This window comes from Diadema antillarum, unplaced genomic scaffold (assembly GCF_040938485.1).
Source record: "Diadema antillarum isolate AM-2024a unplaced genomic scaffold, OU_Dant_1.0 seq00000477_RagTag, whole genome shotgun sequence".
NCBI lineage: Eukaryota > Metazoa > Echinodermata > Echinoidea > Diadematoida > Diadematidae > Diadema > Diadema antillarum.
Window position 1 is genome coordinate 370,011 of NW_027271444.1, and position 27,547 is coordinate 397,557.

The window sequence follows — 27,547 nt, forward strand, 5'->3', positions numbered from 1 at the left end:
GCAAATATGGGTGACGGAGTTTCTAGCGTATCTCCTCAATTTACCGACGAAATATGTCGAATGCTAGATGTGCAGCTAGGAAATGACGTCAAGAAACTCTCTTTAGTGGAGGAGCTGTTGCAAAATGCCCGGGAAGAGAAGAAACGAATCGAACAGGAGGTATATTTGTTACTTGATATCAATTTCATACATTATGTAGTCCCATGCCTATTGATTCATGTGGGCCTATGCTTACCATTGTATTACCCACGCATTCTAATTTTAATATGCCTAACGTTAGAACCTAATGTATTGTTAGAAATCACCAACCACCGCTCCCTTCATTCACTCCTGTTTATTTTTCGTCAGTGCATGCAGAGTATGTTGTTGACCGAAAGATCGGTCTGTATCTGTCCGTCGGGGAATGTTCCGCGGAGACTGCGTCTGGCTTCACGGATCCCCTCCGTATACAGACCGAAGTCAATGATTGCGGCTCCTGTGTGGAGCAGTCGCGCACAGATCAAACGTTACGATAAACCAAATTTCAGACAGCTTTTTTACATTCAAACAAGTTTGACATGACATGACACATTATGCAGCAATATTTGGGATACATTTCTCAATTGTGCAATCGAAATACTTACATAAACTCGGGTATAACGCAGAAATTTTATCGATATCGCAACATCGCCGTTCGCAAGCTGTAAGTCGCCATTTTGAATCTGTAAGCCAATCACATGCGAGGTACATGTTTTAGTAAAACAAACACGTAGAAACTAACTCGCATGTGATTGGCTAATAGATTCATAGTGATATTAGTGTATGTTTCTGCAGTTTGAACGTGACGACGCGACAGGCTGTGTTTTACGTTGAAAATTCTACTAAAATGTTGGATTATTCATTAATCTGGTGAGTATAATGTATTCTTAAAAAGCTAATTTCACTATACAAGCTTAAATTTGCCGACCTAGGGCCGTGAATTAGACGCAATCGAGAAGGGTGAGGTACCTCACCCAATTTTCCATAGAGACAGTGGTTAAGAACATCCACACAGCAATGGGTACTGCAACCTTCCGTCTGTCTACGGAGGACAGCGTTAATGGCAAAATATAAAAAGAGTCCTCCGGACAGACGGATCTTTCTGTCTAAGTATGTTGTAGCATCCCTCAACAATTACGTAGGAAAAACAACCTCAGAAAGAGATTGCGTCAGCAAGAAAACTTTAAAGGCAGTTTTCTGAAAACACTGATTTCCTAGACCACTCAACATGGTCTCATAAATCATCAATATCTCCACAACCAAGTACTTTTATGAGTCGTGCTTTACATAGTATGAAATTAAAGTGGAAGAGTAAGGGAATAATGGCATGCTATTTTCAGAAAATCGACCTCCCTCGACTTTCGGATTCTTTTGTTGTAGTGGGTCACATATGTTTAGCAAGGGAGAAAGTGTATATAGGACAGATGTTAAGTATTGCCTGCTATGAATGATGTTGTTTCCATCACAGCTGTCCACAGCCAACACTGAGGCTCCGTCTAGAATACAGACCGCCCTCCTTGAAGCCACCACGGCAACAGAGCAACTGGACAAACTGTCATCAGACTACAAGCAAACCAGGCGGTCGGTCACCAGTCATCTGACCCAAGCAGAGCCCATGGTGACCCACTTCGCTGGTCTGACCAGACAGGTGCAGGCTCTGGAGCGGTGCCTTGAGTACATGAAATGGATGGCAATGGTGGAAGAGTTAAGGTTAGCACTATACAAAATTATGACTTTTTCTTCTGAAAGTGTTGATACATTCAGACCTCTACAAAACTACTTTAGGGATGCAGAAGACACTGCCATTGTGAGCAAGTAGTGTTTGTGCACAGGTCCAAGTTGTAAATACATGTACTAGTACCTCCTCCATCCACCCCCTCCCCTCCAGTTAGTTACCAAGCCATGTTTGACTATATCAGCACATATAGTCACTACCTTTACCACTGTACAGCATAGCAGACCCAACTGAGTGATATTTCATACAGATTTTTCAAGTGATGTCACTTTCACTGTGTGAAGCCATCACGGCAGGACAATTACAATGTATATGTACAGAAAGTATAAAGAAAATTCTACAAAAGTTCATTTTTTATGAAAGGTACACATCCCTCTCATTTGTTGCTGATATATGTTGATGGTAATACTATTCGCCCTGCCAAGTGCTTGTTCAATATGCTAAAAAAATGAAAATATGTCAAATTCTCTTTGTGTTTTCTTTATATCATAGTCCATGTGTGACATCACAAATTGTTGGGAGTTTTCTTATCCAGCAATGGCTGTACTGAAGCTAAAACTTCATAACTTTTGAAAATAAATAAGTATTTGTCCAGTTCTCTTCTAGGTTGGGGATTTCAAGTACATCAAAAATCCAATTATGTATGCAAATGGAAGTTATTGTAACAGCTTGTTTGTCCCCTGAAATTTTAGCTCCATTGACAATTGGAGCATGAATGGAGATTGATGTCATCCATATTGTATTCTATTAGTCTGCATTCATTTCTTATGATGCACACTTCATTTACAATGTACTGTCAATTTCTAAGACATAGATTCACCATCAAAGGCGTCAATGAACACATCACATTTTAGTAATCCTTTTGCACTGTGCTGGCTGCCCAGCACTTTTTAGTTTATCGTAAATATGGAAGCTTTTATGCACTAGATTTTTGTGCCATGAACGTCAGTCTTTGTGAACTTCAACTTGGCCTGTCTGTTTTTTTTACTGGTGAGAATATTTCTGTCCATACTGCAGTATCTCCCAAACTTAATATCTGTGTTCACATTTGGTGCCAATTAAGCAGAACACAAAATTTGCACATATTTCTAGACTGTGACATGTTCTACAAGTATATCTACAATAAGTACTGATTATGACTCTGAGTTTAATTTTCCATAATGCCCTATATGAAAGTCGATCACTTCAAATAGTACTACTACCTTAAGGATGAATGTCATTGCACACCAATGCATGCTTTGTGAACTGTCCAGTGGGTTAGATTAGGGCCCTGTTGCATGACAGAGAGATATGTTTACCAGAAAAGATAATCTACACAGCTGAATTTAAGAATATGGAATATCGTCATGTAATTTCATAACTAATAGGACCTGTGTTTTGACCATTTTAGTCCAGACCTAGATTTGTGTAACAGGGCCAGATTATGTCTGCTTGTCAACTTTCTGACACCTGTACTATGTCTGTGTGATAGAAGTAGTTGCTCTTATCACCAGAATGACCATAGTTTCCTGTGATGCATTTGTACATTGTCTCGTGTAGATCTGTACAGAATGCTCTGTATGTAAGTACAAAGTTTGTAACACAGTTTTCTCTTCTCTTTTTCCTCTCCCTCCTTCCCTTCCTTCCATGGAATGCATCGATCACTGCTGGCATTGTTTCTTCGCCTCGTTTCATCTTCACTCTTGCCAACGCTCTGTTTGTGTTGCTGTTATTCTTCTCCATTGAATGGAATGTCGAGTATTCTTGTCCTGCATGTCTGAAATATCTACATGGCCTTGAGACTACTTTTTCTCTCCTTGCTCAATAATTCTTTGCATCTTGTCCTCAATGTTGCTGCAATTAAATCACCATTAAAATGATTGTCAACATCATGAATTTGATTTTACAAAAGGTATCCTTAATGTGTTGTAATGTTATCCCTTTATGATACAATTGTATGTTCTGAATTTTGTTGCTGCCCATTATATGAAGAGGATATATGCACTACTCTCTGTGTATGTGTGTTCTATTTCAATATCATAAACCATGTGGTATTGTCTTTTTATCCATATACGTTGTATGTATTGTGTTGATGTCATGAATGGAAACAAATTTGCAAACTTTACTTGCAACAAAATTCAAAATATTTGCCTTATCATGTCATCTGTCATTTCATTTTCACCTTAACCCAATCTTACGCACATAATGTCATTGACGTAACTGGATTTATTTTTGTGCTGTTTCTACAAGGCGTCAATCTTTCTTCTCATTGCCATACCACCCAACTCTCCTTCCTTCCATACATTCATTTATTCATCCATCCATCCATCCATCCATCCATCCATCTATCCATCTACCACTCCACTCATCAACTTCAATCACCTAAACAGCACTGAAATTCAAGGCTCTCTACTGGTCAACTCAGCCCCATTTGCCTTGTTCCACAGTTCCGCCGTGCAGCAGTCCCTGTCGGCCAGTGCCATGCCCAGTGCCGTGGAGCACTTTGCCAAGCTGGCCCAGGTCAGCCAGTCCCTACAGGGCTCAGTGTGCCACAACCTGGTGGACTTTGTGGACAGGACTGTACTCTTCTGGTACAAGATACTCAAGGAGAAACTGGCAGGGTGAGAGTGATTGGAAGTGTGGCATTACCCTAAAAATTAACTTTATGACATGAAAGAGCACCTAAAGAGTTATCCCAAATATGATACTCATTGTTTATCAATTTCCTCCATAATTTGTAGAAAACAATTTTATGTCACATATTAACCTTTTCCATACTGAATTCTGAAATGCCCATAGACTTAATACACAGGCCACCAGGTTTCTGTATAGAATGGGTTACAAAGTACCTGTAAGTTTGTTCCCAGATGAACTCCATAAAAGCCCTTCTTGTGTCTGTGTCTGCTCATTGCAGCTGTTTTGAAATAATCCAAGCTGTGCAATTGCAAATGTTAAACACGGCATGCATGCTACAGACCATACATCCGCTTCCATTGCATCTCGCCTTAGTACAGTAACAAAGATATGCATTTTATAAGACGTGTGTAACAAATCCCACTTTCAGAAAACATTGGAACAATGCTCTTCCATGTGACAAAGTTAATTATCAGGGTATTGATACACTTTTAAGCTCTGGAATAAAACTAGGGCTGGTTTTCTCTAGACAACATGGGTTGGGTAGCTATACTGTAAATCCTTCCAAATTTTTGTGCCTCCGCCACGAAGTGTCACCGGAGGCATTATTAACTTTTGCACTCTTGTATGCATGGTAGTAATGGTAAATTATTTCTTTTGTCCTATTTTGCCTAGCTCTTTGGTGTTAGTTCTGACCTCCATTAGAGCACAACCATTATTATCATCTTCATAGTGCTAGATACAAGTACCCACTTTATATACACCTGGGGACCGTTTCATGAAACTTTTTGTCAGTGATTTGCACTGACAACTGTTAAAAGCTACTGAAATCTTTGCGTCTGATTGGCTGATAGCAAATTTGTCAGTGAAAACCTCCGACGAACTCGTTGATGAAACGCCCCCCTGGTCACTGTTTCATGAAAGTTGTCAGTCTCTGACAATCACCATAGTAACAGTCAGTGACCAAAGCTTCACAGCCAATCAAAACCAAGGATTCTACTGAAATTGTCAGAGACTGACAACTCGTCAGAGGTGACAACTTTTGTGAAATGCTGTGGAAAGAGCAAATTTTCCACAACGTACGCACTGATTGGGATTTGAGCTTTTGATGTACATGTACATGTACACTGTAAGTGTCCAGAGCAGAATACCACGGCACTCCGATGAAGAGGGTGGATATCATGAATGAATGATACTTTTTATGCAGCTGAGTCGCCGACTCAGATTTTATTTGAATAAAGACCTTTTAATCAATCAATCAATCAAGTGGCCACACAGATGCAGTGCACTTTGTGCTTCAGCCTCCAATTTATGAAATATCAAGAACACCTTTATTCCATGTCCATGGTTCTAGATATATCTTTAAAGCATCAAATTATGATGGGTATTCTAAAGTGGCCCCAAATTGCTTGTAATGCTGAAAGAAGTAGAATAAAATCAAACAAACGATTTTTACAAACTGATGTAATTTCTCAACTGGATACAACTTGATATCCTGTTTTTAATACTGATATGCATACCATGTGTCAGTTGCATTTGTTTAAAGTCTCAGAAATTGTCAGGGCTTTCGAAATTGGACTTACGGCTTTTAGAGGAAAAAGAACATGGCCAAAGGCAAAGTAGACCCAAGATTGTAAGCATGATGAGTGCAGTCTTAAAACCAAAAGTTTGTTTAATGTAATGAAGACAAACAAATATGCCTGATACTACTTCAGCAGGAATGTGTCAGTGTCAGTATGTGAGCTGTGACAATCAATTTTTGTCTGTTTGCTTGCACCAGAGAGTTTGAGGAGGTGTTAAAGTTGCTTGGATGGCCCTTCGTGACTGCTGCTGTCCCAATGCCACCATCATCGACCACCACTGCAGAGCTCAAGACAAAGCTGAACACACTTCTTCGCCAACTTCTCAAACTTCAGCTGCCGTATCTTTTTTTTTTTTTTTTTAAAGCAATGATGTAATAATGTCATCTGTATTTATTTGTATTTGAATTCAGTGCATATTCTCCCTTTTTTAAAAATTATTTTGTGGCGGAGGCATTATGTTTTCAGGTTGTCCGTCTGTCCGCCCGTCCTTCCCTAGCTGTAATGAATTTTGTGGACAGCGTAACTAAAAAACTGTTTGAGGTATCCTACTGAAACTTGGCATGTATATTTATGAGTGGGCGCAGTTGTGCCTATCTACTTTAGGATGCACATGCTCGAGGTCAAAGGTCAAAAGGTCAATGTCATATGCTCAAAATTTCACTATTTTCCCCATATCTATGCAATGCCCAAAGGTATTTTCTTGAAACTTAGTGTATACATGTACAGTTGTATTACCAAATGAAAATTCTCCAAGAAGAGTTTTGGGTCATGAGGTTAAAGGTCAAAGGTCAAAGGTTGAGTGAAAATGTAAAATATCACAAGTTTTTTTTTTTTCCATATCTCGCAAATGGTTTGAGGTATTTTCATAGAACTTAGTATATATGCTTGTACTGACTGCCATTGATTATCTAGGGAATTTGGGGGGCATGGGTCAAAGGTCAGAGGTCAAGGTCAACTCCTCAAAATTTCACTATTTCCCCTCATATTTATGCACTGCCTGCAGCATTTTCGTTGAAATTTAATATATATATGTAATACCCAACAGAGATTCTCAGGGAAGTTTCTTGCCTAAAGGTCAAAAGTCAAAGGTCAAGTTAAAGTGCTAAATTTCACTTCCTTCATATCTCGAAAGTGACTGAAGGTATCATCATGAAACTTAGTACATGCATGTTCTACCTGGAGTGACAATGATTCTCCTGGGAATTCTATGGCCATAGAGTCAAAGGTCAAGAGTCAAAGTCCAGGTTACACTATCATTATTTTACTATTTAATACCATTTGTACTGAAATTACACTTTTTCTCCATACCTTGAAAATTACTCTGATGCATAAACTTATAAAAGGGTCAAAAGTCAAGCAAAAATTCTCAAATCCCCAATTACCTGCACTCATAGGCAATCTAGCCATTCATCCAGTTGAATTTCATTCAGGGGAAGTGAACATTCCATACATTTGTGACAAACCTGTTATTTTTATATTTTAACAATTATGCTGTCATCACACATTGTCAAGACGTACTGCACTTATTACATATTGTAGGAGAACCATGCATTATGGCGGAGGCATACCAGTCGCCATAACAACATTTCTAGCTAATAATGTGTTATTTTATATCGTTTGTAACTGTGTTACCTTGATATAGCTGATTCTGGTTGCATGCACTGGTTGGGGAGAAAGACCTTGAGCCTCGGTGATAAAGTTTGCCTTTTCCTCCCCTGGCAACCAGCAGTATGCACCTAGAATCACCACAATCTTTCTATCATGTGATATGATTTTCTGTTTGTATTTTATGTTGAAATGGCAGATAAATGATAATGATAATAATTGGTAACTCCTATGAGCAAGGAAATACAAGTTGGAAAGCATGCTGCCCACCATCTATAAACATTTATCTTGTGTGCATGAATACAAAATTGTGGTGACACAACTTTTGATTGTAATGTCATTAGAGCTTTGTCAACAATTGGTCATATGTGCAGTACAAACAAAAGTTGCAGTAAGCTACCATTGAACATCAGCCATTTTAGCAATTCCTTTGCTCCATTTGTTAAAAAAAGTTAATGTCAATTTTATGTCCCTCCAAATAAGTGCAGAAAATCCACCATTATATTAATCTTGCTCAACAAAACCCCAGCAATGAACTTTCAGGTACCTGAAACATGGCAAGTGTTATTCTTGTGTGTCTTTGCACCAATATTTTAACAGATGTATGAGCATGTACATTGTAGTAAGGTCAACTCTCTTGAATCATTTAGTATTCATTTAAAAAGATTCAAAATACTTCAAGTATTATCAGTTCTTTCTTTTCATGGCAAAATCAATTCAGTTTTAGCAAAAATCCAAGCTACATGTAGTTGGTTGTGAATGATGGAGTAATTCCCTAATCCTTCATGTTTATCATTTGCCAATCACAGCTGGCATGCTTCTTTCACTATTCAATTCAATTCAATTCAATTCAATTCAATTCAATTTCTTTATTTCCATCAAACAAAAGACGATACCTAGTAGTACGAAGTGTACAAGCAAAAAATAAAGAAAGTACACACTGGAAAGAATATTACTGAATGTATGTGCAAATTGTATGATATGATAAAACAAACAATGCATATTTGTGTGTACAGACATTCTAAAATTGACTGTCAGACAGTAAGAATTAGTAATCCTTGTGGCATTCCAGTGGCCTTTGTTCAAATAGTGTTCGGCATTGATGCATGGGGTAACTTAAATGATTATCAGGTGAGGGATAGGGATAGATCAATGCTGATGAAATGCCAGACAAGTTACAGCTGATGTCAAGAGCACATAAAAGGTTTTAAAAGAAAGTTATATATATATATCACAACTGTTCTGACCTTTATATAATGAAGAAAAAATGTAAGATTGCGTAAAAATCCTTGACATGTTAAATGCAGAGATGCACTTGCAGCGGAAGACAAATCATCTCAAGATTACCTTGTCATCCCTGGCTCCACACCTCTCCTCCTCCCCCTCCAGCTACTCCTACAGCCGCTGAAAAAGAGATTTAAGTATCACTTCTACGGCAAGAAACTCACCAACAGCTTGGACAAGGTCAGTGTGTTGTTGCCTCAAAAGCCACCGAAAATGGTAGCCAAGTGGGAAATTATTCAGTATTTTGGGAACAAAAAAGACCCACCTGTGAAAATGATAATGATACAAACGCTTGCAATGTGCCAGTATTCATCGTGAATGGTGACACAACATTTGCTCCTGTGGCAATTGCTCTTGTCTTATTTTCTCCAAGAACTTATGGTTAGGGTTGTGATAGGGTTTTAGGTTTAGTTTGATGTGAGGATTAGGATTAGGGTTAAGATTATGTTTGAGGGTAGAATTTGCTAGGCATTGCATGCAGATACTGTATTTCATGAGAGCAGTTGTCACGGGAGCAAATGTCATTGAACCATCGTGAATAGATGCTCATGGTGCAGAGAAAACATATTGCAAGCATGAAGAGAGATCTGAGAAATAGGATGAAGGAAACGTTTACAGAAATGCTTGTCTAGATCACCAGGTTTTGAATGAAATTTAGTAAGGGAGGACAGATTATGAATGTCTTGTGGGAGTTTATTCCATAGAAGTAGACCAGCATATAAAAGTTATCAATCACCTGAGAATTATGGGTTTATGGCACAGCAAGTGAAGATGACTCTGAAGACGTAAGATTCCTAGAGGGATTGTAAGGGATTATCAAGCTTCAGTTGTGAGAAACAGTTCCATGTAACAAATAGAAAACAAGTAACAACAACTTAGACCTGATTTGACATTGAATGAAATGTGAAAACTTGTCACATTAATAGGAATCTTACTAAAGTTCACCCTCTATGTGCTCTGCTTATTGATTGGCACATGAGCTGATTTATATTCTTTTGCCAATTAGTACAGAAGTCCTCAAATTAGCTGTTGGTGTTTAGGGACCGAAATGTGACCAACCTCTACTGTAGCACAGTGGCTCCTTTGTATACCTGTCACATTGTTTTTACTAGAGTAGTTTGTTCAAACTGACCTATTGCCGAGAGTCGGGGGGGGGGGGGGGATCAGTGGCTGGACAAGTTACGACCAAATGCATGGTGCCAAGCATGTGGAGATGTACGTTGTGGACAAGAAAAGAAGGCCAAAACAAGGTTCAGAACAAGGGCTAAATAAGGGCCAAACCATCAGATCCATCAAGAGACATGATGCATGGATACCCGCAAGATGGAGAAACAAGATAAAATTATTTAGGAATGAATGATACATGTATAGAGATTCTAAACACTTGTGGTGAAACCAGTGGTAGGACGACTTTTGCCAGGATGGCAAAAGATGAGTGAAATGTGTAATTTCTCTCCATTTATTATGCCTACAGCCTGAATGGTACTTCACACAAATTCTCAACTGGATACGAGACCACACAGAATTCCTTGAGCGGACGATTCAACCTATCCTGGATGAAGATGGGACTGCAGTAATTGATGCAAGGGTAAGGGGAGTTATAAATGATACAAGTCCATAAATCTCCCATCCCGTCTCCCATGCCACCTGATCTTCCCCTAGACCATCACAGATGATCACGATTTTGATATCAAAAACACACCAGACCCCAGTCCAAAGTTACAATGCACCAGTCTTGAAAAGTGTAATGCTGACATTTCTTACTGAGTGTTAATATGGTAGATGCCATCGTAGAAATAGTGAATAGGCTGTGAAAATATTAGGTTGTGGAAGTACCCTGTACTTTCTTTAATCTGTCTTTAATGACTTTCGAAACAGCACAGAAATGTATTGCAGCACAGGGCTTATCATGAGGGAACAGCCAACGAATAAAAGTTAATTACCCAAGTCAGAGGATTCCAATCACATTTACTGAGTATGAACCGGTACTCTACTATACTTCAAGATTATTTCTCTTCCAAATTTAGAAAGCTGAAAGTAATGATACATCATTGCCCATTCATAAAGAGTATTAAAAGGATAAAAGAACAAAAATCGAAAATAGGATAATTTTAATATGTATGCATTCTATTGCAGTACGTAAGCGTCCCCATGAAAAAATATGTGAATCAAATCAAATCAAAATTCAGAAAACAAATGTCACTAGAAAGAAGCAGAATTGTAGCAGTAGACACAAATGTGTGCATTTTTTATTCAGTTTGTCATTGGTGGTGTATCAAGGTACCAGGATTGCACAGCATTCACCTGTAAAATGTTTATAACCATTTTGTTCCTTTTTTTTTTTTGACTTTTTGTTATTGTTTTCGTAATGCTAGACGGAATTCATCCGAGGATTACTGCACCTGGTGGCTGCCAAGTTAAAGCATGATATCCCAGAACTCCTTTTTGATGAGCAGCTCCTGTGCCACACCATTGATGAATTGCTCCTCTTTGACAAAGAGCTGCGGAGTGCGCACTACCCACCCTCACAGCCGGGCTGTCTGCATGTCCTCACTCAAGCAGCCTGCTTTGATCGGTGGATCGGCATTGAAAAACAGAGTAAGCCACTTGGGCAAAGAGATATTATATCAAATTATTAGGACATCACTATATTTGTGGGTATTACAGAAATATCTTTTCAGATATCTGAATGATTCTTGACAAAATCACTGCATAGGGTGGTGATTTGGCTCAGTCAGTAGCGCATCTGCCTCCCAATCCATATGACCTGGGTTTGATTTCCAAGTCTATCTGAGCAATATTGTGTGTAATCATACCATCCCCTATAAAGAGGCATAATACAGAATGCAAAATACATAAAGGAACATGTCCTTGGATAGGACATAAAATGGAGGTCCTTCATTCATTGCAAAAGCAGGGTTTATGATCCTGGTGAAGTGGTCCGCCTCACATCCAACTGGACCCCATGGGAGACCAGCTATTGCACCTGAATATGGGCTATCCAGCCATCTTCTCAAATGGAAGTGAAACAAACAAACATTTATTGGAACTAAACCATTTGCCACCAGTACTATCTTCCTGGCATGTACCGTTCTCCCTGGTAGAATGTCACAACGTTTTTTTATTGTTTTGTGGTTGTACCATGTCACAGAACTTTCATGTTTGCTTTGGATTTCACATTCTCTCTGTGTCTTTTCTGCATGCACAGTTGCGGTACGGAAAGTGGAGACGTTGCTATCTTCGTCATCAGCCTGGGTGTCCCAGTACAAGGACATGATGGAGGCTGATGAGTCAAAAGTTCCTGAGTGTGTAGAGGGATTCATGACTCTCATGTTAGTCATTACAGGTTAGTCAAGCTGCTTCTCTACCTGCAGTGGTTTGTACTGGTGTATGGGGTTGTAAAGCACTAGTAGCTGTTAGAGCACATATATAGGTTTAGCATCCATCACTGATCATACCATGTTACATTTCTATGCCAACCTATTGCCCTAATCCAGCTGTGTGGGTTAATAATTTCACTGAATTCTTGTGTTTGTTGTTGTGTTTTTAGTTAGATAAGCTCTCCGTCTACTCTCAGAGCATTTAGCAGATGAGCTGGTGATGAATGTGGCCTTTCAACTGCAAACTTCATCGTATGTCATTGTGTAGTTATGACACCGTGCATTTGCCTTGTCCACTGCATCCACATAGGATCATTTGTTCATGCATTTGGTTGGTTATTTGTATCCCACAAAAAAATGACATAATTAATGCAGCAAGTTTAGTAGAACACATCAGCAAAGTTTGAGGAAAACCAAACGCTATTTTGAAAAGTTATGAATTTTCAAAGTTTTGATGCAGCCATGACTGGATGAGAAGACTACTACAGGGCATGATGTCACTGCAGGACAACAGTTAAAAAAAATATAGAGAGAAATCCACAAAATACATATGTGACCCGCGACAACGGTTTCAGGCAATAGTCGCAAGAGCAAATTCCCTCCTAGTCGGGTATGAAGATTTTGACCTTTATTTTTGTCGATTTTGTTTTTTTGCAGAAATAGAATCCTTGATATGTTTTCTACATCTACACTAAATTTCGTAGCATAAGATTAAGTTTTTCCAAGCGAAAATGGAATTTTAAACACCCTATATCGGATCGCACTTGTCAGTTTCGATCTTCATTCGAACGCTGCGCCAAAGTGCCCATTGTTGCTACGGTGCGGCGTGTTGCGTGTGATTGGCTGGTGGGTCGCACACATTTACACAGTTCGGCTTTCGGAGACACGTCTCGCAGCGTTTCGGGAATGTTTTGTCCACGCGTGCATCTTCCATTGTTGTTGCCACAATAGATACACTCGCTCTGCAGTGTCCGATCTTTGGCTTTTACTATCCAAGCTTTTCTACCGCTATGTTCGACAGCGGAAGTAACACAAAAAGTGAACAGCTACAATGTACACTAACTTCCAACGTAAAAACAGATACATGGGGAACATGGTTTGAACCCATCAGAGTCGCAAATCGCCACACAAATGGTGCAACATGCGATCGAAAACTCACATTTCAATTGCAGCAAAATGACATAATCTTGTAAAAGAAAACATACAATATTCTCAAAAATGTGTTCTCGTAGTAAATGATTATGACAGAAGGTTGACACAAGAGACAGCAGAGGAGAGAAAAGGAGCAGTCATAAATGACCAATATTGATACTGAACGTCAAGATTGCGCCAAACTAAGTAGTTATGTGTGTGTGTGTTTTTTCTATGATGAACACCATCGCACAGTGCTACACATGCATGGCTTGAAAAAAAAAACAATGCGCCACCTGCTCCTGTTATGTGTACACACAGGCGGGGTGTTTGGATGCCATTCGGTAATGTGTGCACCATACGTATACACTCAAACACCAGCAGGTTTGCAATTATCTTACCTGCCATCTTGAAAGACGTAGTGGTAAACAAACCCGAGAGAAACCCATTGTGTTCGGCTCCGCATGCTGAGTTCTGAGGAAGGTGCTAGGGAAATTTGACTCTCTTAGTGAGCCAATCAGAAGGTGCTGTGGTTGATAGAGGCGGAGCTTAATCTCGATTGGCACCATCGTACGGGTGGGTGATTCTCACCTCGCATCGCCGCTCTGACATTGTCTTTGAGCAAGAGGTGAATCTTCAAAGCCTGTTTTCTCGCAATTTTGTCAGGTTAATAAATTAAAAAGTGAATTACATTTCGCTTTATATGCCCACTTACAGTACCGAGGAATACAAGTATTTTACATCAATGCAAAGCTTAAAGGCATAATTTACCATTTGCAGATGAAACAGAACCCAGCATTTAGTGCTTTAAAATAGTTCTAAAATGTGAGTTAGGGGTAGAAACAACCACTGTGAAAATTTGAATCAGTACAATCGATGCTAAGTATTGTTAAATATAGAAAATGTGAACAATAGTTATAATAAAAATGTTTCCAGACTAAACCGTATACCGTTCAGGTTTATTGAGAAAAATACTGACATTTCCTTTAATATATCTTAGGCTTTATTGCAAAACTTTTTATGGGAGGGTGTTTTGTGGTACAAGAGACCTACACATATGCATGAGAGGCGTTATCTTGAACATTTTTCAGATGACTGCTCCCAAAGGTAAACTGGACCTTGAAGAAATGGGCTATGTGATTCGATGAAAAAATGAATTTTCAGAATTCCTGACTTTTGCCTGAAACTGTTGTTGCTGGTCACATATGTTTTAAAGGAAAAGTACATGTTCTCTCGACTTGCCAATGACACATCTTAAGGGTATTTTTATTATTCCCCCTACTTTCTCAGAGAAGGAAAGTCAAGTGCTCTTTCATTATGATAGTAAAATGAAAATATGTTGAATTTTCTCTATTTATCCCGTAGTGATGTCACAAACTGTTGCAGTCTTAGCCAGCAATACTGACACCAAAACTTTAAAAATTCATAACTTTTCAACCGACTGTCCAATTCCAACAATCTTTGCTAATGTGTTTCAGTAATATTGCTGCATCCCCTTAATCATCGTATATTTTGGGGTTTCATTCTCCTTTAGCAGTAGGATATTAACTTGTATCATGTCTCTGTTGTCCATCTCTTTAACCACACCTTAGAGCGCTACAGGTCTCTCGACTCCCCCACCCACCACCTCCGCTTCCTGGACTTGCAGCTTGAGCTCCTGGATGACTTCCGAGTGAGACTACTCCAGGTCATGAGGCAGGAAGCCTCCAACCCCCTCGGAGACCACTACACGGCCATGCTCAACGGAGTGCACTACATCATCACAGTGCTCTCCGAGTGGTCTGAACAAGTGGTGAGGTCATCATGACCTTTGCTCCCTTTCCTTCTCCCCCCCCCCCCCCTCTCCTCCCCCACACACACATACACACATTCTTGTAAGATGTGTCAACTGAGGATATGATAGTTTCTTCAAGGTATGAGTGCATATTTCATGATTGTTTGTTTTTGAAAATGATTATTTTTCTCTATTATGCTAACTTGAATAAATGAAATTGAAAACCATAAAAAAAATGATATTCAAATTCAGTTTAGTATTTAAAGAATTAGGTAGGCTCCATGTAATGTATAGGTGCATGCACAACAATCGAGGTAACTTGTAAAAATGGTCACATTTCCTCATTTGAAAAGTGTGAAGTGCTATTCGTCTATATGCAGAACAGGCAGGCGCATTATATACCCCTATAAAGGTACATAATTATGTACCCCTAGGGGTAGGGCCTTAAGAGGATGCTTTTTCATTTGGTTTAAATACTCTAAACAAAGGGGCACATAAGCCTGATGTGAAATGTTTCCCTGCTTACCTGGAGTTAAACACTACAATATCCCAAATTGAAGCTGGTTGCCAGAACGCACACTATCCACACACATACGCTATTTTGTTCTGGCCATAATTCATGTGCATGCACACTTTCCCGTTGTTAACACCACACACACACACACAGACACACAGACGCACACTTTCTTGAAATGTCATTGGTACAGAGATTTTAGATTTACCAATTTGGTGACATACACACACATAAAGATCCATATCTATCATGTTGATATAGTGTACAATGGCCAAATGAAGACATGTGAATCAAACAGGTAGCAATATCATAAAAACTGAATGTCCCACTTAATGCTATGTATACATTACCGGTGATAGACGTGCCAACTCGCATTCTTACGCATTTACATGCTCTCAACCCCACATTGTGATTTGTTACATTACTTTTCTGATTGAGGTATCCATAATTTTTCCTGAATGTAAGCTTTTAAGTAATGTATAATTTGTCTTCTCTAATTCCAAAAACCTGTCAGAGAAGTGGGAATAAGCTGGCCACCAGACAAACACAAGTTTGAAAAATATGTGACCCGCTACAACAAAATGATCCTAAAGTTGGGCGAGGTCGATTATTTGAAAATTGCATGACACAATTCCCTAATCTTTCTGCTTTAAATTGATATTTAAACACATCTTATAAAAATAATCGGCTGCAGAGATATCGATGTTTCAAAAAAGAGCATGTCGAGACGTCTGGGAAATCACTGTTTCGAGAAAAGCGCCCTAAAAGTTCTCCTTGCGACGCAATCATGATCAAGGGACACACAAGTCAGTATTCACCTCCGGACAATAGAAGGTAAGCCCTAGCAACCCCCGAAATGTTCATTCAAACACAGCGTCGACGGTCTCCTCACCGACCAATCAGTGACCAGGAGGCCAGGAGAAGTGGCTGGGCATAGCGCACCCCGCCAGCACGCACCAGTCGACTGGGCAGTGTGCGAGCTTCACGCTTCGGTTAGCGGCAAGCAGCAAACTGACCAATGAGATCACTCTGGCCGTTGTTAGGGGCGGAGCCTATGTGTGGCGCTTAATCCAAATGTTCGAACCAGTTTCTGCTTCGTTGAAACGCCAAAAAAACATGGCCTAGAAAAACGCTATTTTTTAGTCTTTCCTTCCATCATTTTGCTTCAAAATTTAGACAGATGATAGAAGACATGTCAGACTTTAATAATATGTCAAATTCAGAAAATCGTAAGTTTTGGCCAATTTTGATGCTCTGACTTCAAAACTCGATTTTCACAGCTTCGACCGTGCGCGACTTTAGGACCATTTTGTTGTAGCGGGTCACATATATATACAGTCAAACCTGTCTTAGCAGCCACCTGTCTATAGCGGCCACCTGTCTACAGCGGCCACTGAAAAATCCCCCCGAGAGAAAAGCCCTGTTAAAGACCCTGTGTATAGCGGCCACCTGTCTAACGCGGCCAGCGGCCACAAATTTTGTTTCCCGCGGTAGATTTTAACCTGTCTATAGCGGCCACAGAGCCGGTAATTCAGCATGTTTTTCTGATTTGTGGCCGTGCCAGACATTTATGGGCAACGTTCAGTGATCGCCACCGCTGCATTCATCACTTACTCAGTCATAATAATGCACTAGTGTAAAGCTTTCTTCACGACTGTACACATGCTACTGTGCAACAATTTCATAAACACCGGCATTGTTCAATGCATGAAATACACGTGTGTATACTTACGCATAGTACATTATGTACATTAAATACTTATCGACGTATCCAACGATGATATATGTACATGTAAAGGCAATGCACATTAAGTTGGATTACCTGTCTATAGCGGCCACCTGTCTATAACGGCCACTTTTTTCGTTTCCCTCGGGTGGCCGCTATAGACAGGTTTGACTGTATATATTTTTCATATTTAGACGTGGTCAGGCGTTCAGGAGATTTTGACATTGAAAAACTGTCGGTCAGTTCAAAACGCTATAGCAACATGCTTCATATGAACTGAAAGAGTTTGTATTTCAAAACACTGCTACGCTTTGAAATTTAAACGAAAGATGTAGTGGCAAAATCTCCATTTCTGGTACTGTTGACTCCCATTACGTGTATAACAAAGTCCTCGGGACTGGCAGTTGTCTTTTGTATATCAAAGATAAATTGAAATTGAAGAAATAAACAATAAAAAACATAGAGCGGATAATCTTGCAGCCTAAACATTTACTTTGTTATAACTGGAATTTTGTTATAACCATATTCATTTTAACAGGAGTACACTGTATGTAGCCTGCATGGTTCGTATAACATTAAGTTTAGGAGAACGATATGTGTTTGCATGTCATACTTGATAGAGTCAGTTACCATTTGGCTCACTTCATATGAATTCAATCGTTTGTGATATTGCACTGCATTTTATGCAATAGTCATTAATCTTCTTCTTGTTCTTCTTCTGGAACAAATTATCGTATTTAGCAAACTGTTGTACACACATGTGTACATACTGTGTGATAACAAAGCACATGGAGAGTAATGGAAATAGGGCTGTCTTGTAGGTAGCATGATGAGTTGTTTCTTTGTTGGAGATGGTGTTTCCATTCAATGACATCAACAAGAAGTCACAGTTTTTTTTTTAAATGTCAGACAGTCACCTTGTAACCCATTCCACATCCTTTCGTCCTCCTTCTCCATTAGTTCTTTCTTCAGCTGCAATACTTTTCCAAAGAGCAGGCTCGCATGGAGAGGCTCAACGCCCAGCTAGCCGAGGGAAAATCCCCAAGTCTGCCCACGGTAAGGGGAGTCCTACATCTGCACAGCTGTAGATGTTATTTCAGACAGTGTCACTTCCTTTCATGTTTGGAAGAGACGACGCACATGATAGTTATTGATTGAGTTCACATCCTGTGACCTAGGTAATACGCTGGAGAGCATTCAATCGATACAGTGTGGTGGAAATGTAGTAGAATAAATATTTGTTATCAGTGGTTTTGTTTTTGAAGATTTTAGTCATTTCATTGATAGTAAAAAATGATTACAAAGTAATGATTATATTTTACTGATATTGTTCTTACATATCACTTATTATCTTTGCATGATAATGTTTTTCTACGTTATTACTGTCATTGTTGGGATTATTATCATCATCACCATGATCATTACATTTATTGATATTGATATTTTTTATGGTCATTACATATATTAATTTTGATTTTTTGATGTAATTATCATTATCACCATTCGTATTATCATCCTATGATTATTGATGTAATCTGTACTTTAATACATGTAGCTCCTGGATGAGAGTCCCACTGAGGCACTGTCAGGGACAGTGTTTGATGAGATCCTCTCCCTCTTTGAGCTACTCCGGGAAGACATGGCTGCCACCATAGAGAAGACCGTTGTCATGGAGATCAAGGAGAAGGCCAGATACTACCAAAAAGAGAAGTAAGTGGGATCAGGGGCTTCTTCTATGAGAACCTCACTACTTTAAGTCATACAATGTGTTTTGCCTGGTGTGGAATATCCAGGGCACCATTTCATGAAAGTTGTCAACCCTTACAAGTTGCCTGTCTCTTACAATTTCAGTAAAATCCTTGGTTTTGATTGGCTGAGAAGCTCTGTTCACTGACTGTTACTGTGGTAATCGTCAGAGACTGATAACTTGTCAGGGCTGGCAACTGTTAAGAAACGGTGCGGTGAAGTTGATGCAAATCATCACAGAATCCATGTACGGGATATCCCGTAGTTTTAAAAAGCGCATGCAACCATTCGTTTCAGAATTGTTTTGAATGCTGTCATTGCTGAATGAATAAAATGCTAGTGATTCATACAATCATGTAAATACAGACACTTTTCTCCTTTGTAAAATGATACATAATTTGCCGTATTTCATGTTATGTTTTTCAGCAAGGAGCAGTTTTTTTGACAGCAATCAGTTTGAATGCACTCATATGAAAAAAAAAAAAAAACAAAAAAAAAAAAAAAAAAACCCCAGAAAATGTGCTGGCCTCCTTTGTTTGTGCACATTATAGAATGCGTGCACTGGCCTGATTTGGGATAATAGCATCATGTCCTTAGCTGAGAAAATAAATACCACTTGCGGTGTATTTAAAGATGAATGCCACTGGAGGTATTTAAAAATAAACACCACTTGTGTGGAGCTGTTGTGGCTCAGGAGATAAGACCATGGAATGTCAAACCATGAGGGTGCTGTTGTGAGTTCCATATCTGCAGTGGATCTGGCCCTAGGCAAGGCGCTTTATTTTTGGTGTCCAGCCCTTCAGAGGGGACTTAGAGGAATGGTATAGTTTTGGTTGAGATGGGGCTTCAGGTTTCCAGCTTTTCAGGGAGATTATGAGAAACCTATTATGAAATATTGAAGAGCATACAATTCTAAGAGGAATTCAAAGTTTATTTGATGATAATTAGTTGTGAAATGGCTGAGATATCCAAAAACAAAGAGCTCCTAATAAAAGGGGGACACACCTTTTGTTTGGACCACTTTGTTATCCTATATTTTGATATTTTAGCCATTTCAAAACTGATCTTCATCAAGTAAACTTTTAATTCCTCATAGAATTGTCTGCTCTTTAGTATTTCATGTAAGTGGTCTCTGGTCATCTCGCAAAAATTAAAAATCTGAATCCCCCTATCTCAACCAAAACTATACCATCCCTTTAAATAGTTGTAGGTTCCATTGTTGCATTCATTGCTTCCATAGTGGCCTAATGAAATCAATCAAATCAGTTCAGTCTAATTTTCTTTTCGTTTCTCAACTTTCTAAAATATGAGTTTCACATGCATAAATCATGAACGAGCCATCAAATAAGCCCTCCCCCCCCCATTTTTTTTTTGTTTTTTTTTCTTTTGTTTGAGTGGTAAAGATTCCAGAAGTGAATGTGGTTAGGATTCTCACTACTCCTCATTGCAAGCTAGAAATCTGGTAGAGTGTATTCATTTATTCTGAAGGGGTAGATGACTTCAAGTACATTTGTAAACACACACATGGGGTGAAAAAAAGGAATTGTATTTTCCTGCAAGGATCAAAAGAACTGGTACAAATATGAATGTTGCCTAATGAGCCTTTGGGACTGAGGCCCTCTATTGTTGTTACTATTACATTTGTCACAGAGAGAGAGAGAGAGAGAGAGAGACAGATAGACAGAGATAGAGACAAGTTTAGTGAGAATTGTTAAAAGAGAAAGAAAAAGTTAGAATGTGGAACTGCAGAACATTGAATCACATATTTTTATGCCTCCGCCACAAAGTGGTGCCGGAGGCATTATGTTTTCGGGTTGTCCGTCCGTCCGTACGTACTTCTGTACGTCTGTACGTACATCCGTCCGCTTTCGTTTGCGCGATAACTTGAGTAATATTGACTGGAATTTTACCAAACTTGGTCCAAGTATAAAGTATGATGAGGCAATTATTTGATTAATTTTTGGGTGAAATCGGCCAAAGGTCAAAGGTCAAGGTCAAAATGGGTGAAAATGTTGCAATATGACTTTTCTCGCAAATGGTTCAATGTATCTTTATGGAACTTAGTACATACGCATGAACTGACTGGCCTCCTCAAAATTTTACTATTTCCCTCATATACTAGTATATGCAATGCTTGCATTATTAGTTTTAAAACTTAATATATACATGCATTACCTAATGGAGATTCTCCTGGAAATTTCCAGCCAGAAGGTCAAAGGTCAAAGGTTAAGGGTCAAAGGCCAGGTTTCAATGCCCCCCTCCCCCCCCCCCCAAAAAAAAAAAAATATATATATATATATATTTTATGCTGTAATTACACTCTTTCTTCATACCTTGGCAATTACTCAATGCATAAACTTATAAAAGGGTCCGTCAGAATTCAAGTAAAAATTCTCAATTCCCCAAATATGTGTACCTGCACTCTTAGACAATTATAGCAAACCCAGTTCAGGAAAATGAACAGTCAAGACATTTCTGACAAACCTGTCATTTCAATATTTTGGCAGTTATGTGAAACTGTCATCACACTTTGTGAAGACGTTGTACTATACACCTATTGGGAGAACCATGCATTATGGCGGAGGCATCAGTCGCCATAGCGACATTTCTAGTTTTTTTTTTATGCCTCCGCCACGAAGTGGTGCCGGAGGCATTATGTTTTCGGGTTGTCCGTCCGTCCGTCCGTCCGTCCGTCCGTCCGTAATGAATTTTGTGGACAAGGTAACTATCAAAACCTTTTGAGGTATCCTAATGAAATTTGGCATGTATGTGTATTAGGGGGTGAAGTTGTGCCTATCAACTTTTGGGTGCACATGCTCAAGGTCAAAGGTCAAAAGGTCAAGGTCAAATACATAAAACTTCACTATTTCCATCATATCTGTGCAATGCCTGAAGATGTTTTCTTGAAACTTACTGCATACATGTATTACCCAATTAAAATTATCTGGTGAAAGTTTTGGTCATGAGGTCAAAGGTCAAAGGTCAAAAGGTCAAGGTCAAATACATAAAATTTCACTATTTCCACCATACCTATGCAATGCCTGAAGATATTTTCTTGAAACTTAGTGTATACATGCATTACCCAATTGGGATTCTCTGGTGAAAGTTTGGGTCATGAGGTCAAAGGTCAAAGGTCGAAAGGTCAAGTAAAGATATTAAAACTTCACTTTTTTCTCCGTAACTTGGAAATTGTTCAAGGTATCTTCATATGGAACATAGTATATATGCATGTACTGACTGGCAGTGATTATCGAGAGGATTTAGGGATCATGGGGTCAAAGGTCAAGGGTCAAAGGTCAAGGGCAATGCTTCAAAATTTTACTATTTCCCTCATGTTTAGGCAATGCCAGCAGGATTATTATTTTTCTACACTAGGTGTATGCATGTTTAACCTAATAGAGATTCTCTGGAAAGTTTTTTTTTTCTTTTGTTTTTGCCTCAAAGGTCAAAAGGTCTAAGATCAAGTGAAAGTGCTGAACTAGTTTTTTCCTCCATATCTCGGAAGTGGCTAAAGTTATATTGAAACGTACTACATATTTATGCATCTTCTGCCTTACAGTGATTAGCTTATGAATTTTAGGGTCAAATTTCTTTTTCAGAATAGAATTACTTCGTCGTAAAGTTTGTATTGACAGTAAAGATTCATTCTAGTATTAAAGCACACATTCAAAGAGAAGCCTAAAATATGGAAATTTAGACTTCAGTGGAAAACTCAGAACTTATAGTATGTTATGAAGTGTTGTTCTTTGTCAGTGGGGGTGCTTTGTGAGTGTAAGATTCATAGGTTGTTTGAAAGCATGTACATGAAAAGACACATCTTCAGTTTGAGAAATATGAAAACACAAAAGATGTACTTAGGTATGAGTCCTCTCAATATCTCTATATTATACAAATAGAGAGTGGTCACGCATGTGATAGTTCATCTTTCACCAAGTGTGAAATTTGGTTCCACTGCATGAGTTCATTCTATACACTATAAATTGTATTATGCAACACCTCGGATGTCAGTGGATATGGTCCACACTGATTCTTGAATATAACACAGAAATGGCAACAATGTAACATGAAAGATGATGAACATACACTTTATTGTGGCACCGTTCTGTGCAAAGTGAGCTTTTGAAATATTTGTGACTAGTAGTTATTGACAGAAATAGCAATGAGTGACTGAGTTTGCGCTTGTACATGTATATAAACTTGTTGAGTGCATGCGTCAAAGGTATGTATATTGCGATGTCATAGGTATCCAATGGTGCAAAAAATATGAGTTGATCATGATCCTAAAACAGGAATTAATGTAAATTGTTGACTCTGGCCGTATAATATCCAAAATTGCTTGAAAAAAATTGCGTGCTCAGGAGTGGCAGTATGCAATGGTACTTAAAAATGCATGTCACATGATTAGCAATTGACCAATTGGACAGCTAGAATCTTTTTAGGTGTGGTATAGAAATGTCTTGTTCTTGACTGAATTATAAATTTCTTTCAACAGGTGGTTTTCCATGCCTTCTGCAAAAGACTACATCTTGCCTGCACTGTCTGTGACAGCTTGTGACATGCTGCAGAGTCTGAAAGAGAGACTACACCTAATACGAGACCAACTCACTTTCTATCTCTTCGACAAGTTGTGGCAAGGCATCGCTGGCAAACTAAACAAATTCATCTTCCAGGAGGTAAATGGCGTTATTTTTACTTCAAACAATAAAGATAAATACTGTGTTTGCATCAGAATTTATTCTTTGGTATGCAAGTGCCTATACTCAGTGTGCCACAAGACTGTGCCATAGAAATCTATTTTGTGTTAATGTGTTTGTCAAAGTGATGCACTGATCAATACTATATGAAGTCATATCTTCTTTATCAAGGTGTCAAAGACACAAAATCAATTTTGACCTTGTGGAAACAAGCTTGTTATGTGAGTGCTTTTATTTGTTTCTTCCGTCATTTTATATATAATATATTTTGTTCGTAATGATTCTAATGACTACTTTAACATGATTACAGTACCCCATCTTGTTACTGTTTTTGCCTCAGAAGGACATGTATAGCTTCCACCAATCTAAATTTAGTGCCTAAAGTAAATGTCAAAACAAAATCATTACAACTAATTGTGGGTAAATGACAAAAACAGGGCACAATTTTCTAATCAGTTGCCTTTGTTATGTCACATTAAAGAGTTTATAAATATCTGTCTTTCAGCTAATGTTTATGTTCACTGAGGCTCTAATCAGCAGTGATAAAAATAACATGCAAAATGAAAGCACAGGCAATGAAATAACCCATGTTATTGTCGCTGATGAACACTGTATGTTTGTTCATGTCAGCTTCACTTTTTCCAAGCATTGTTTGTATGGTAATCTCTGATTTTCTCTTTGAAAAAAGAAAATGATCTCATCTATATGTTAGTGACAATTTGTCTCCAAGTTCATGTGTGTACAGTTGGCATTACATATTTTCTTCAATAGTTGGCCACAAGAAAATGAAACTGTACCATAACTCTGATAGGATTTTCATGCAGTGTCCATGTCTATAAGTGACAAAAATGACCTCTTCCTTCCGACATATTGAATCCTCACAGACTTTAAAGGTAAAATATAGTTCTCAGAAGGACTCAAACCAAATCTAACACCATTGGGAATTTCTTTTATACAATACTATATACAGAAAGGTCCTACTAAGAAACTTGTCTCACTAGCGGCAGTCACACTGGCAAAAGTTTAAGATTGCTATTTTTAGGATCTCAATGATTTGCCAGTGTGACTGCAAACTTCATCGCTAAACGTCTCCTGAAACTTCCCACTCTAACTGGGGGTATTTCCCCCACCCCTGCCAAACTTCTTGATCTCTTGCCAGTGTGAAGGCTAGCAACTAAAACTTTGCAAAGTTTGTCATGTGACCAGTCCACCATCTTTTTGCAGACGGTGTCTCTGAAGCCCACGGTCATTGTGAGGAACAGGAGTGTATTGTTCAGTCACAATCATTCTTTCTTTTTTCTTGCACACGCACACTAGTGACCCAAACTTCTCGATCCAAAAGTCGAGAGGTTTGGCTGCCAGTCTGAATGGACGACAAAAGGTTGCGAAGACTTTGTCATCTTAAACTTAAAGATCTTTTGTCAGTGTGACTGTGGCTGTTGATGCAGTTTGCCGTATGATAAGTTGTTTTGAATTTTGTGAGATAAAAATTGTGAAATAATCTAGATTACCGGATAACTGTAGAGTACCAGACCCTCCCTGTTCAGTATTGTGTATTAAAAATAAAACACTACATGATGATCGATCATGCCCTAGCAGCTGTAGTATATTCTTACAAGCTGTATGCAATTAACACCCACACAAAGATTGATGGATACAGCTACATGTATGGCCCAATTTGTAATTGATCATAAAACGTTACATGACAACCATGATGATTGGATATGTTCTCATATTGCAATGTTTTTTGCATGTCTTTTTGGCTAACATTTTGCATTTTTGTCATTACCGTGCTGAAATCAAGTTATAACAGTAATATTTCATACATGTCAGTATACGTGATTGTGTTGTATCCATTTTAGGGCAAAATTGGCAGTTTCTGCAGGCATATGGAAACCATGTTTTATCTTTTAAAGGAAATCACGAGATTCTAGAAGACAATGGCATAAGACTATATGTGCTCTGAGTGCTGATTGGCACAGAAAACCCCATAGCACTGTCTTAGTGTGCACACTGCCTAAAGCCCATGGCAGACAAAGGCTTAAAAAGCCTAGTGATGGATATATATATCACTTGTTCACAAAACCAACAAAAGTCGCCAGACATGGATTTATATTGAAGAGCAGATATTGAAAGAGCAAACTTTATGCTTTATAATGATGTATACCTCAATTCAAATGGAGTCTCCTAACCTTTCTAAATATCGGAAAGAAAGCACGCGCTCCAGAAAAGTGTGAACCGAGAAAAGAGGCTCTGAAGTACAGAGTCTTTTCAAGTACTTAATCTTCACCAAACTGTGCTAGCTGTGTGATGAATGGGACAAAAAACAGGATGTAAACCACTGGAGCAACAACAATGAAGAGATTATCAGATTAACCCTATTCTAACTGGGGGGGTCAATTTGACCACCCCTCGACGTTTCACGCCACGATTTCGCAATGCGCACAATTTTGCTGCGTCGTTTCATGACTTTTTTCATTGAAGTCTCCCGCATATTTAAGACCAAATTTGCGACGTCCGGGTACACCATTTTGAAGTTACGTAATGTTTTGCATATGCATGTCAACCAAAAAACAGCTCAAATTCATGATATCGTGTGCAAATCCAATGCAAATTGTGTTTTTTGGTTTAATTGATATAAATTAGATTATTTCAACTTTTAACCATTGAAATTAATCAATTCTAGTGTAGATAAGCCTGAAAAAGTGCCTGCAACAAATTTTGGCAAAAAAACAATAGAAAACAATAGGTCGAAAAAACAATAAAATATATAAGAAATTAACAAAACAATAAAAAACAAAAGAAACTGATTTCAATTGTGCTATTTTTTTACACGAAAATTGTTTGATGTGTCTTGAGGAATTCTGACACAAAAATTTAGCAATCCTCCAGTCTTTTTAATGGTGTTATAGGTGAAAATATGATTTCATGCACAAATTTGCATAATTAATTTATTAAAAATAGAAAGCCAATATTTTTCTATTGTATGACCATGTAATCTTGTAGTTGACATCCAGCTCTATCTTCAGGCAAAATTTCGCGGTGATTGCGCGATCGGCGCCCGAGATCTGAAGGGGGGTCAAAATACCCCCCCCCCCCAGTAAAAACTTGGTCTCAAATAGCCCAGTTAGAATAGGGTTAAGCTGAAATTGAGCATGCTTTATCAACATATTCTGTCCAAGATTAATGCCAACTTTCAAAGCAGTAGCATTATCCTTTCTAAAGTTATTGGAGTTGAAATTGAAGAGTGTGTACAAGATGTTAAACAAGTATAAAACACACCTAATTACCGTATTCTACAAAAAAAAAAGTGTTTGAGAAAACCTGTGAAAGACACAATTTCTTGTTCATTTTGTGATCCCAAACTTTAGCATAATGTAGAAGAAGACTTGCTCTTTCAGAAAATATGAAAGACTCAAGATTTGCTAGGTTGACCAGTTTCACCTATTTTCAGTCCTCACACAAAATCAGCACATGCGAATTTTAGTTGGTTTTGTGATACAAGGTCACATATATCACTTGTTCACTCAAATGTTGGAGCTCATTGTCCCTTGTGTTCAAATTCACAGGACAAGAAATGTTGGAGTTGGTCACTTATTGTTCTGTGTTGTTGACTGGCAGGTAATTTTGACGAGTCAGTTCAATGAGGGCGGAGCAGCGCAGATTCATTTTGACATGACTAAGGGTCTGTTCCCGCTCTTCGGTGAATTCACGCAGCGACCAGAGAACTTCTTCAAGGAGTAA

At 38.6% G+C, this 27,547-nt stretch overlaps 1 protein-coding gene across 2 annotated transcripts; it reads left to right on the forward strand.

Moving 5' to 3' along the window:
* LOC139733465 (RAD50-interacting protein 1-like) lies at window positions 1–27,547 on the forward strand. Of its 2 annotated transcripts, none has more exons than XM_071644280.1 (13): window positions 1–159; window positions 1,487–1,728; window positions 4,123–4,353; window positions 6,147–6,287; window positions 8,862–9,018; window positions 10,313–10,426; window positions 11,214–11,436; window positions 12,047–12,184; window positions 14,942–15,141; window positions 18,324–18,419; window positions 18,919–19,073; window positions 23,602–23,782; window positions 27,425–27,547. In XM_071644280.1, exons 1-13 carry the CDS (start codon window positions 7–9, stop codon window positions 27,545–27,547), a joined length of 2,154 nt encoding a protein of 717 aa, XP_071500381.1. In that variant the 5' UTR covers window positions 1–6. The 2 variants fall into 2 exon arrangements, with proteins under 2 accessions (XP_071500381.1, XP_071500382.1); XM_071644281.1 differs by having other exon boundaries at window positions 4,180–4,353.

Bases quoted from the DNA above. Each gene is read 5' to 3' on its own strand.
- LOC139733465 (XM_071644280.1), top strand. From the start codon at position 7: ATGGGTGACGGAGTTTCTAGCGTATCTCCTCAATTTACCGACGAAATA. The intron at 6,288-8,861 runs GTATCTTTTTTT...TGTTAAATGCAG, and splicing joins CTTCTCAAACTTCAGCTGCC to AGATGCACTTGCAGCGGAAG. The intron at 23,783-27,424 runs GTAAATGGCGTT...GTTGACTGGCAG, and splicing joins ACAAATTCATCTTCCAGGAG to GTAATTTTGACGAGTCAGTT.